At 41.3% G+C, this 12,268-nt stretch overlaps 1 protein-coding gene across 3 annotated transcripts in view; it reads left to right on the forward strand.

Annotated features, from left to right (window-relative positions):
• Nucleotides 1–12,268, forward strand: part of UGGT1 (UDP-glucose glycoprotein glucosyltransferase 1) — a 120,174-nt gene that overhangs the window by 98,007 nt on the left and 9,899 nt on the right. For all 3 annotated transcript variants that reach the window (XM_082396610.1, XM_082396611.1, XM_082396612.1), the window contains 9 exons: nucleotides 1,208–1,366; nucleotides 2,232–2,317; nucleotides 4,064–4,148; nucleotides 5,286–5,374; nucleotides 5,883–5,987; nucleotides 7,237–7,321; nucleotides 8,367–8,549; nucleotides 9,949–10,109; nucleotides 11,161–11,275. In XM_082396610.1, the coding sequence (XP_082252736.1) occupies nucleotides 1,208–1,366; nucleotides 2,232–2,317; nucleotides 4,064–4,148; nucleotides 5,286–5,374; nucleotides 5,883–5,987; nucleotides 7,237–7,321; nucleotides 8,367–8,549; nucleotides 9,949–10,109; nucleotides 11,161–11,275 (1,068 nt within the window). The remainder of the gene's footprint in view (nucleotides 1–1,207; nucleotides 1,367–2,231; nucleotides 2,318–4,063; nucleotides 4,149–5,285; nucleotides 5,375–5,882; nucleotides 5,988–7,236; nucleotides 7,322–8,366; nucleotides 8,550–9,948; nucleotides 10,110–11,160; nucleotides 11,276–12,268) is intronic.

Raw genomic sequence — 12,268 nt, forward strand, 5'->3', positions numbered from 1 at the left:
GCAGGGGGCCTGGGTTTGATCCTTGGTCAGGGAACTAGATCCTGCATGCCGCAACTAAAAAAAAAAAGATCCCGCCTGCTGCAACTGAAGTTACCACACGCTGCAACGAAGATCTTGCATGCTGCAACTAAGACCAGGTGCAGCCAAATAAATAATAAATATTTGTTAAAAACCCAAAACAAAAAAACAAAAGCAAAGTAGGTTTCTTCCATATCTCCCAGAGTTTTTACTCCTCTTTCTTAGGCTTCCTCCAGTTTCTCTGCATTCCACTGAAAATACAGAGCCTGAGACTTGTGAGCATGTGGAGGTTTCCCTCTTAGCTCTTATTATTATACTTTTGGAATTTAGTATTGCAATAACATGTTAAGCTCCAAGTAGTTCACTGTTAGGATTAGGTAGGGTTATAAAACCAAGCCTGAACTAGCCTGGGATAGAAACTCTTTAATTAGCTAAAGCCAAGCTGCCCTAAGACTTTGTAGTTGTATCCTATTTTCTGCAAGAAATTAGCAATAATTTAGGCAGTCGGTGCAGAACGTGAATGGTTTTATGCCATTATGGAGCCATTAAATTCATCTTGGACACTTGCATTTAGAATAGCAATATTTTCAGCTACGTTCCAAAGGCCAAGATGAATTTGCATTGCTCTCTGATGTTTCTCTCTTTTCTCGTATGAGCTAATCCTTGTAGGATTGTTTTATCTGTCTTCTCCATTATTTGCTTTTAGATCTGTTCACTCATTTGGCAGTTTCATCTTACATGCTTTTTTCCCAGTACTACTCTTGTAGATGAGCATCTTATCCTCTCTGTACTTTAGGAATAATCTCCTTATTGTTTTTTTCTGTGTCCTTTTTCCTGACTCTCCTTCCACCCCACCGTAGTTTCTAAAGTTGTGTACTCTTGTTAACTACCAGCACAATCAAGATACAGAGCATGTCCATCACTCCAAAAGGTTCTCTCATGCCCCTTTGCAGGTAACCCCTCCTCCTCCCCCTGGCCCCAGGCAACAGCTGATCTGCTTTTTATCCCTATAGTTTTGCCTCTTATTGAATTTTTTATAAATGTGATCATACGGTATGTTGCCCTTTATGTCTGGTTTCATTCACTTTGCATAATGCATTTCAGATTCATCCATGTTGTTGCATGTATCAGTAGTTTGTTTCTTTTTATTGCTGAGTGGTCTTCAAGTGATTTAATTTTGATATTGCAGGTGGACAGCGTAGTGGCTGCTGAGTACGAGCTGGAGTACCTGTTACTGGAAGGTCACTGCTATGACGTCACCACTGGCCAGCCCCCACGGGGACTGCAGTTTACCTTAGGAACTTCAGCCAAGCCAGTCATCGTGGACACTATTGTTATGGCTAATCTGGTAAACAATCAGTACATCCGGTGGTGATACTCAGTCATGTTAATTTGGGCACTGCAATTTATGATAGAGCAATTAGCATTCTGAACATGAGGGAGATTAAAATTCAGGATGGACTGAATTTGGTCAATATAAAAATCAGCAGTTTAGGGCTTCCCTGGTGGCGCAGTGGTTTAGAACCTGCCTGCTAATGCAGGGGACGCGGGTTCGAGCCCTGGTCCGGGAAGATCCCACATGCCGCGGAGCAACTAAGCCCGCGAGCCACAACTACTGAGCCCGCGTGCTACAACTACTGAAGCCCACACACCTAGGCCTGTGCTCCACAACAAGAGAAGCCACCACAATGAGAAGCCTGCACACCGCAACGAAGAGTAGCCCCCACTCACCGCAACTAGAGAAAGCCTGTGTGCAGCAACAAAGACCCAACGCAGCCAAAAATAAATAAATAAATTTGTTAAAAAAAAAAAAAATCAGCAGTTTAGTTAAACTTGTAGATTGGAATTACATGACAACTTAAAAGAAAACATGCTAGAATATTCTACTCTAACCAGATTGGCTCCTGAAAAAGTATTGCTTGTGAGCCGACAGCGTTTTTCCCTTCTTTCTCTTTTTCTTTTTGGGATTTGAAGCTTATTCACACATCATGCATTGCTTCTTCACTGAAGTACAGCTAAAGGGCAGGCTTCTTGGCTTGATGGGCCAGTATTTTGCTAGTGTTTCTAATATGTAGATTTTAAGAGTTGCATTCGTTTGTTAACCATCTTATTTAAAATAAAGGTGACTGATATTTCAGAAAAAGAAATAACTGTCCCTCAGAAACAGCATTTTGATGTTTTTAAGAGCACTAAAATTTGTCTTCTTGTCCTAGGGCTATTTTCAGTTAAAAGCCAACCCAGGAGCTTGGATTCTCAGACTAAGGAAGGGACGTTCTGAAGACATTTATAGAATCTACAGGTAGGATTAAGTGATGCAGGTACATTTTTTTTAGAACATTCTGCAATGAGAATCAGCTTGAATTGAATACTGCACTGGCAATTACCCAGGCAATAAGAATTTAATTTGCAATTGTATGTGTGATGAAACGGTGCTTTTCTAGGAAATTAAATGTGGGAGACTTGCCAGGGTATAATTGGATAACAAGCAGTGTAAATACTAACAGTATATATAGTCAAGTTTGACTCTTTGGTCATTCTTTCGTGCTAACAGTATCCCAGGATCAAATCATTCTGTCACTGTGATGAAAACCATAGGCAGATGAGAAAGTGAGTCATTTCAAGAAAGGAGAAAAGAAATGAAGAACAGTCAGACTTTTCAACCCTGGATAGTATATTTCTCTACCCTGAGTGAGCTGCAGATTGACAAGACATGTGAGCTTTGGCCATGGAACCTTGGTGCGAGCACTTGTCTTTCCAGGCCTGAGGTGCTGCAGAAGTACTCCCAGAGCATCATCGGTAGCCTGCTTTTTGCTTTAAGGTTTGCTACAAGTGACTGTTAGTTTAAAAAAATTGTACTGCCTTTTAAAAAGGTGTGATCTAAATTCTGCTTAACACAGTTTAAATTAGCCTTAAGCTATGTGAGAAGACTTCATGCCAGTTCATTTCGGGAATGATTTCCATGAGAGTTTATTTGAAAACATCATCCTGTTATGTCTTCATCGTAGCTTCATAGTCTTTTCTGACCCACATGAGAGCTATGTGGATTTCTGCATATTTCTTACCAAGAAAGTAGAAGATTTTTGTATTATAGTAAAATTTTCATTGTACATAGTAGGGTTTTCGTCTATTAATGTTTTCCCCAAAAGCTTATGTGTTGTCTTTCTGAACTCCGTCCCTGCTGTGTGCCCTTTTCCTGGCCAGTCCTCCTACGGTGGCCAGCACCTCACGGTTGCGGGCTCTCTTCCTCCTGTGCGTCCCAGGCTCTGGAATGTTTCATGCTCCCTGTCAGGAGCTCGCCTTTTCCCGAGAACTTTGCTCTCTGCTGGATGACAGTGAATCCAGTGAATTCATGTTCTGTCGTGGCTTTCTGTAGTTATCACCTTAAAATTTGGTGACTGGTAATTTTAGGCATTACAGTTGATTAGTAGGGAAGTACTATTTTCAGTTTTTCCTCCTCTGCCCTGTCTGCTTGCAGACAGAGCTCGTTAGAGTTCTTCCTCCAGAGGAGGGGCGCCAGATTGAGTGCAGGGCCTAGGCTTGGCTGTGTGCCCCCAGGAAGGACAGAGCAGAAGCGTTTACAAAACTCTGAAGTAGAGCCATGTCTTGCGACTTGCCCACTACAGAGCAGTAGTGATGCGTCTCCGGTGACGGTGCAGGGGCCCAGGCCGTCAGGTGCTCCTTTATCGAAGGGCGCCGTGCTTGGCTCAGACCTTGTGAACACAGACAGTGGTTCCGTGCTCATCGTGTGCTTGCCAGCACTGGGAGCCTCTCACTCTGTGGAAGGTCATTGCAAGAGGGACTCAGGAAGGAAGTTCGGGCTGTGACCGATTGGCATACTCAACGTGTACGGATAGAGATTTTGACAAGTGCTTCTGCGTAGCTTGAAGGGGTTTCCTGCGGATTGTGAGAAGATAATTTGTTCAGAAAAATCTCCTTTATGATAAAGATGATGGACAAATATGGGGGGTTGATATCAGACCACTTACTGCATGTTGAGACCTGTGATCTGTGATACCTGTCTTCCTCTCTTCCTTTCTTTTCTCAGTCACGACGGTACAGACTCTCCACCTGATGCTGATGAAGTGGTCGTTGTCCTCAACAACTTCAAGAGCAAAATTATTAAAGTGAAGGTGAGTTTGGAATATTAAGGCAGCCACTCTATTAAAGTTGGTAAAAGCAGCAGTAACTTGGTATTTCGTAGCTATTATGTAAAAATACGTATCTTGAAACCAGCCCCAAACCATGTGAGGTGATGGAATGTGTTAACTCCAGAAATAGTGCCGTTATTGTGCTGATCCTTTCACAATATATACCCATACCACGTCATCGCGTTGTATACCTTACATTTACAAGTGTTATTTGTTAATTACCTCTCAGTAAAGCTGAAGGAAAAAGAAACCAGCCCAAGACTTTAATTCACCTTTGGAATTCTACTGTAGCGTTTATAGGAACGCGCTTGAAATGCAAAATGTCTTCTGTAAATATGAGTTTGTGGCTTTCTTCACCTGAGAGATTGCCCCTTTTGGGTTATCTCAGTGAGCAGTACAAGTCTCGTTTTACGTAAGATGTTTTCATAGATACTGCTTTGCTTGTACAGCCACAGTTCACATTGTTATTCATGATTTTATTCTCAGAAGATTGGAAAGAATGCCAATGAGAATTTCAACACCAATAATAAATGGTAGCCTTATTTAATTTATTTTCACTTCTGCTTTCTGTTCTCAGAATTTTGAAGTTCCTAGTGCCTTAAATTCAAGTAAAAGGTATTATGGGATAAATAATCATTATACACAGTAAAATCGAAAGCAGATGACACACGGTTGAGCAGAAAAATGATCCCTGTGCTGTCGAGAAGATTCGACCCCTGTTTGTACTAGTCAGCCCTGATGCAAGGCTGTCACATGAGATGACTCTTCCTGACAGTTAGAGCTCGTGTGTGCTGCCCTCTTTCCCTAGAACTAGCGGTTAGCTTGCTGAATTGTGCTTCTGATTTTACTCAGACCATAAGGTTCTCTGCCCGTTTTTCAAACCGAAAACAGTTATTGTCTAATTAAAAGAGGTTGCTATCTCCTCACTTAAGACTTTAATGTGATATGATGAGCGCAGTTTGTTGAATACGTCTGGACTCGGGGCGGATTGTACCTGCTGGCAGGATCATTCCCTCCCTGGTGTTGACAGTATTCACAGTATGCGTCTGGTGAAGATCTGTCTAATGCCTATTAGACCCAGTAGGGGGAATCAGATCCATCACGTGTGACTGATTGCAGGTTCAGAAGAAGGCAGACATGGTGAATGAAGACTTGCTGAGCGACGGAACTAATGAGAATGAATCTGGATTTTGGGACTCCTTCAAATGGTAAACTGGCATCATAAAGAAGTAATGTTTTTACGGAAAAACTGATATATAAGCACCATCCCTCCCTTTTGAGTATAATAATCCTGTTTGGGCTTTTCAGATTCTGCTCTGTGCAACCAAATGTTGCACTTGTGCTTAGAGTAGATGAGTGTTTCCCACTGATTAACTGAAAGAGGTCAGCGTCCCCTCATGGTGGGGTGACTTCTGTGCCCTGGTTCTTGACTGCTGTTGGATTTTGCCTGCTGTTCGGAGGGCTGAGTGGTAATTGCTCAGTTAACCTTCCATTGCATGTCTTGCGTTGGGTGGCCTAGCCTGCGTCCAGTCTTCTCCTGAAGCTACACGAGGCCCTGTGGGCAGCCTCCCTCTCGTTGGGCAGCTGCTTTTGCCGGCCTTGCGCTCTCGGGAGGGAACAGGGATGGGAAGCAGCGTCTCCTTCCCTCTCCCCTTAAAGGGCAGTGTGTCTGCACCAGCGCTTCAAGTGTTCTTGTTCTTACCTTTCTTGTTATAGGGGCTTTACAGGAGGACAGAAGACTGAGGAAGTGAAACAGGAGAAAGATGACATAATTAATATTTTCTCTGTCGCATCTGGTCATCTCTATGAAAGATTTCTTCGGTTAGTCATGTTGGTTATTTCAGAATATATGCATGAATTTGTTACAGGATTCTTATTTAGGGAGTACGTGTTTCATGGGATTCTGCCTGTTATACTTCTGTGTATTTGACACACTCTAAGGATTGTGACTGGATTACCACATTTAATTGTATTTGTTTTGATCCAGCCAGACTCATGAAGGGGAGATAAATGCATCTGTGTACCTATTACAAGGCTGTAAACATACTTCAGTATCACTGTGCACACATCATAAAGAATGGTGTTTAACTGTCCACCAAGCATCGCTTAAACCAGAAATTAGGAGGTTAACATAGAGAATAGAGGTGGAATAGGGCCATGGACCTGCCTTCTGAAGATTCATAGGATGTTAGAGCCAGGAGGGATCTTAATTCCGTTCTGTAGACAGTCTGAGATTCAGAGGGTGGAAGGATTCGCCTGAGGTCACAGAGCCAGAGCAGAGGAGAGGCACAGGCTTGGGCTGGTTGACACAGCGGTCGCCAGGGGGACGGCCCTCAGGGCGCCTGTTGTCAGTGGTCGGGAAGGCCTTTGCCTGAGAGTAACTTCCTAATGCCAAGGTTCTTTTTCCTTGTAATTTTCCACTACAAATCTAGTATAGCAACTAATCAAGATGTCATTTTACTCATGTTTAGCCCTCATATTCCCAAGAAATAATATCTGACCTAGAATAGTAATGTCAGATGTCAATAACAACTGAATTTAATTAAATTCCTTGACTCAAAATTTGCTTTCGTTTGTTTCCAAAGTAGGGAATCCTGAAGCTGTAACCACTTGCTGTCCCCTTACCTCGCCCCGCTCTCCTCCCTGGCAGGCCCTGTCCAGGCCGTGGGGGGCAGTGCCCTGACACAGAGCCGCCGGGCTTTTCCAGCTTCTTTTTAGCGTGATGTTGTCAGCTAAGCACAGCCTCCAGGATTCATTTGTACCCTAACTAACGTGTCAGTTCATGAAGCAGTTTATTTAAAGCTGTAACGTAATTAAAACATGTGCCTTTATCAGTTCGGTATATTACTATAGGTAATAAGTAGTCCTTCTTTCCCATCCAGTGATAACGCTGTAAAAATGAATAAGGGCAGTTTTCCATTGTCCCCTACTCAGGGTCTCTCTTTGCCTAATTGACCCATCGGTTAGCTCTGCCACAAAGAACACTGAGTGGTCTCTTGATGGACTCTCCTTGGTTTTGTTGAGATTGAAAAGATTTGGACAATTATTATTATTTGCTTTTGTTTGACAGCATAATGATGCTATCAGTACTGAAGAATACCAAGACTCCTGTGAAATTCTGGTTCTTGAAGAATTATTTGTCCCCCACGTTTAAGGTTTGTTCCTCAGGCTTTGAAAAGGAAAATATTCTTATTAAGGAGATATGTACAGTGTAATATACTTTTTGCTACTTCTACGTTATCTGTATAATTTAAAAATTTTCCTTGTATTTGGTTACCCTAATTCACCCGCATAATTCTATGTTGATTATTCTTCCAGACTGGTCTGTTTGGGGGGAGTAGTTGTTATAAAACTGAACACAAAATTGTGACTTGTTTGAAGCTTGGATAACATAGGAGGAGAGTCTGTATCTTTTGTTTTGATGGAGTAACATTCCTCCTCTGAGTGTGCATGTCCTTGTTTAATTAGAAAGCACAGTGCAGGTTTCCAGTGAGAAGGATGGTTAGTTCTGTCATGAACAACTATCCAGTGATCTGTGGAAGTAAAGGATCATCTGTGCAAAACAAAAACACGCTTGGAAAGTTTTCCGCTTTATATCAGTTAGTATTTGTCATCTAAATTGATTTATTTGCATCTTTGTTGTTGTTGTTCTTCTTCTTCAAGCAGCTTTTAATGTACTCAGTAATATCTCTCCGAGAGAAGTGATTCACTTCTGGTCCCCTGAAAGTACTTACATGTAGAATCTGAAAGACTTAATGGCAGCAACCTTGTTCAGAGTACTTGGGTTTGCTGTGTCATTCCCCGGGCTAGACCTAGTGGTGAGAGAGGCTTAAAATCAAGCTCAAAAAAATGTTTTACTGAAATCAAGTTTCGACAGATAAAGTCCATTTCCCTTAAATACACACACACACACACACACACACACACACACACACACATACACATAAATTCATTATCTAAAAGCCTTCACTTAAAGATTTCTGTCATCTCACGTGGTGATGAGAAGCCATAAAAAAATGGGGATTTGACAAAAGTTTATATGTATTGTTTTATGTAGTCACGAGTGAGTCAGGGTCACATTTCCTCGTTAGACCACTGATATGGTAAATGTGTTGTACTTGTGCCATAATCGTGGATGGTTGACTTACTTGTTTTTCTTAATCAAAGTAAATGATTGTTGTTCCCTGTGTCTAATAATAGGAGTTTATACCTTATATGGCAAACAAGTACAGTTTTCAATATGAGCTTGTTCAGTACAAATGGCCCCGGTGGCTTCATCAGCAGACTGAGAAACAGCGTATCATCTGGGGTTACAAGATCCTCTTCCTGGATGTGCTCTTCCCGCTGGTTGTTGACAAGTTCCTGTTTGTGGATGCCGATCAGGTAAGCTCTGGAAGACTGGGCTTCAGCAGTTTGTATGAAAGGCATTGGGCTTCCTTTCCTTTTTTAAATGATTTTATCTTTCCAATTATGGAAAAATACATGCTTAGTTTACATTATTTAGAGTATATGGAAATGTATCACCCAGATGTGATCACTTTTAGAATTTGCACTTGACATATCTCCTTTTCATCTTTTTTCCTGTTGCCTCTTTTACATAGTTGTGATTGCATTGTGTATGCAGTTTTGTGTCTTAAATTTCGTTCATTTAACATACAAACTGACAGTTGGAAAATTCATCAGTTTAACACAGTGCTTGCCATCATCGCCAATTATTTGCCCCAAAGCTAGAAGTTACTGACAAGGGTAAGAGAGAGGAAGTGCAAGTAGGTGGCCTTGAGAACGTGGAACTCTTCAGGAGGTCATCCTGCTGTCAAGATTTGACTTAATTAAAAGGAACACAATTTTAGAAAATTACAATTTTTTTTTTTTTAAATTTATTTATGGCTGTGTTGGGTCTTCGTTTCTGTGCGAGGGCTTTCTCCAGTTGTGGCAAGCGGGGGCCACTCTTCATCGCGGTGCGCGGGCCTCTCACTATCGCGGCCTCTCTTGTTGCGGGGCACAGGCTCCAGACGCGCAGGCTCAGTAGTTGCGGCTCACGGGCCCAGTTGCTCCGCAGCATGTGGGATCTTCCCAGACCAGGGTTCGAACCCATGTCCCCTGCATTAGCGGGCAGATTCTCAACCACTGCACCACCAGGGAAGCCCCTAAAATTTCTAATTTTAGAAATTTTAGAGCATACAAACTCAAAAAGTGTAAATATACTTCTACCCTACAGCCTTTCTCCTTATCCTGAGCTGGCTGAAACCTGAGTTCCTCATCTGAATGGAAGTGATGTAATGTGTGCAAGTCACTTGGACAAAGCTTTGTCCAACTCTTGGGAATTCTGCCCCCTCTGGCTCACTTATATCACAACTGGCTCAACCTGAAGCACGCTTTCCTAGTTCTAATATAATCACACTTAATCCTTGCTGAGCACTTACTGTGTGCCAGGCGTCATTCCCCATCATTCCCCGTTAGTTTGTGTAATCCTCCCAGCAACCCTGTGAGATCTCCATTTTAGATGAAACTGAGTCACACAGAGGCTGTGCAATGTATCAATTATTCATTTGTTTTATTTCTGCTTTTTTTTTTTTTTTGAATGCTTAGAATACTCTGTGCCAAGCACTAGGCTAAGCGTCTTACCATGCTAGTGAGGGCAGTCAGCCTAATCAGTGGAGGAAGCGAGGCTCGAGCGGGGTCTCCTGCCTGTGCCGCTGACCCCTGAGCTCCCCTCCGTATTTTCAGGAACCTGCTGTCTGCATGGTTGTTGAACGAATGACTGTGATCCTCTCTTCTTCAGATTGTACGGACAGACTTGAAAGAGTTAAGAGACTTCAATTTGGACGGTGCTCCTTACGGCTATACTCCTTTCTGTGATAGCCGCAGGGAAATGGACGGCTACAGGTTCTGGAAGTCAGGGTACTGGGCCAGTCACTTATCCGGGCGAAAGTATCACATCAGGTACTGAAAAAGGAGTACCTCTAATGCCGTTGTTTGATTGTCTTTAAAATTAATTTTGTATATTTAAAGTTGTGAATAGGTAATACATTAATGTGTTTCAAAAATAAAAATTATAGACAATACACAGTGAAAAGAAATCTTCCCCGTCTGTCTCTCTTCTTCCCAGTTCCCACTCCCACAACAGATAAAATCCTCTATTAATTTACTGTGTGTCCTTCCAGACTTTCTTAATTCTTAGGTAAACAACTGTGACTTCTTTTTTACACAAAATATATACTATCCTATTTATAGTTTTGTGCCTTGCTTTTTTTTACTTGATGTCTCTAGTAGACTTTATGTCCACATGTGGAGAGAGACCTTTTTCCTTTTTACATCAACATATTATTCCAGTATATATATTATTTATGGTCTTCCTATGACATACAATGTTGTAGTGAATAATTAAATATGTAATTGTGTATATTTCAAGTGTATCTGTAGGATAAATTCCTAGAACTCCTAGGTTAAGCAGTGAACGAATCTGTTGGGCATTTGTTGCTTTTCTACATTATCTTCTCTGGGCAGAGTGTGATTTGGAGAGTAGAGGGATATGTAGGAAGCAGCATGTGTAGAGAAAAATGTTGGGGTGTGGTGATTTCAGTATTGTACTTTATGTTCTTGGTCCAAAAGAACTGTAACACTTGGTTGGTTTTTTTTTTTCCTCTAACATTTAAGACATCATCAGGATATCTTTGGCTAATGGTTATCAGTCTTTATTACCAAACCTGCTGACATTTGCTAGGAATCTTTTGTCAGAGATGATTTCCTTTGGAAGGCAATTACTTAAAGAACAGTGACAAAGTGAGCTTGTGGTACCAGAATATGGGTTTTGTAATAACTTCCTTAGCCATCTTTGAAGTAGCACAGACTGACTCTGAGCTCCACTGTAGACCTCAGCTTACCTTTTCAAAGAGAAGCCAGAATGTTTGCCTAGTGATCTGTTCCATTAATCAGTGCAGTTACTTTTCCTGCCATAATCCATGGTTATAACAAATGGATTTTCTCTGTCCAGTGCATTGTATGTCGTGGATCTGAAGAAGTTTAGGAAAATAGCTGCTGGTGACAGACTCAGGGGACAGTACCAAGGTCTGAGCCAGGATCCTAACAGCCTTTCAAATCTTGATCAAGTAAGTGGCCATTTTTTTGGTTAACCGGTTCAGTGATGGGTATACAATGATGTGTCGGAAAGTGAAGTAGTATTTGCTTCTCAGTTTTCTCCTCTGTTGGGACAATGTTTTGTGTCTTCATGGAAAGGAATTTGTGTGTGTGTGTGTGTGTGTGTGTAACATTTTTATCTGTCCTCAAGAGAGGACATAGTAGTGAAAAATGTCATGGGCCTGAGGTTGGTTTGGGGAGGAAGATAGAAGGAGGACACTGCCACTCAGAACCATTACCCTATCTTTTCATTTTGTACCCGGCTAATCTGATAAATTTGTTTCTCTGCCTACTAGGGTCAGTGTATTTCTCTTCTTTAGGAACTAACTAGCTCAGGATTCACAGCATAGAATATAGTATCATAATTTCCCTTTTTTTCCCATATCAGAAACCATGGTGTTTTTTAAGAAGTTTAGGTGAGTCACTGTTTATTAATGCTAAACATTTTTTAGAGGTGAGATTATAGTTTGTGTTTTAGATACATAGTTTCACATATTTTGTTTTGCTTAAGTCTGCCTTAAACATTTTTAAGCATTTGTGATATATAGCACCCATAAAGAAAAGTGAGTGTACAAAACAAAAATTTATAAATATATACATATTCATATGCACCAAGGAATTACCACAAAGCACATGCCCATGTACTACCACCCAGTTTTAGAAATACAACATTACTAGCATCCCAGAAGCCACCCTCTTAACAGAAGTATCCAGCATCCTGACTTTTGTGGTAATCACTCCATTGCTTTTCTGTATTGAATTACTACTTACACATGTATCCTTAAACACTATAGTTTTACCTGTTTTTTTCTGCCTGTCTCAGTGGGATTATACACGATGTACTCTTTTGAGTCTAACTTCTTCTGCTTAATGTTATGTTAGTGAGATTCATCTGTGTTGTTGTGTGAAGTGGTAGTATGTTTTGTTTATTGTACATTTGGGTTGTTTTCCATTTTTGTCTTCTA

Source organism: Balaenoptera borealis, assembly GCF_965194805.1.
Source record: "Balaenoptera borealis genome assembly, chromosome: 6".
NCBI lineage: Eukaryota > Metazoa > Chordata > Mammalia > Artiodactyla > Balaenopteridae > Balaenoptera > Balaenoptera borealis.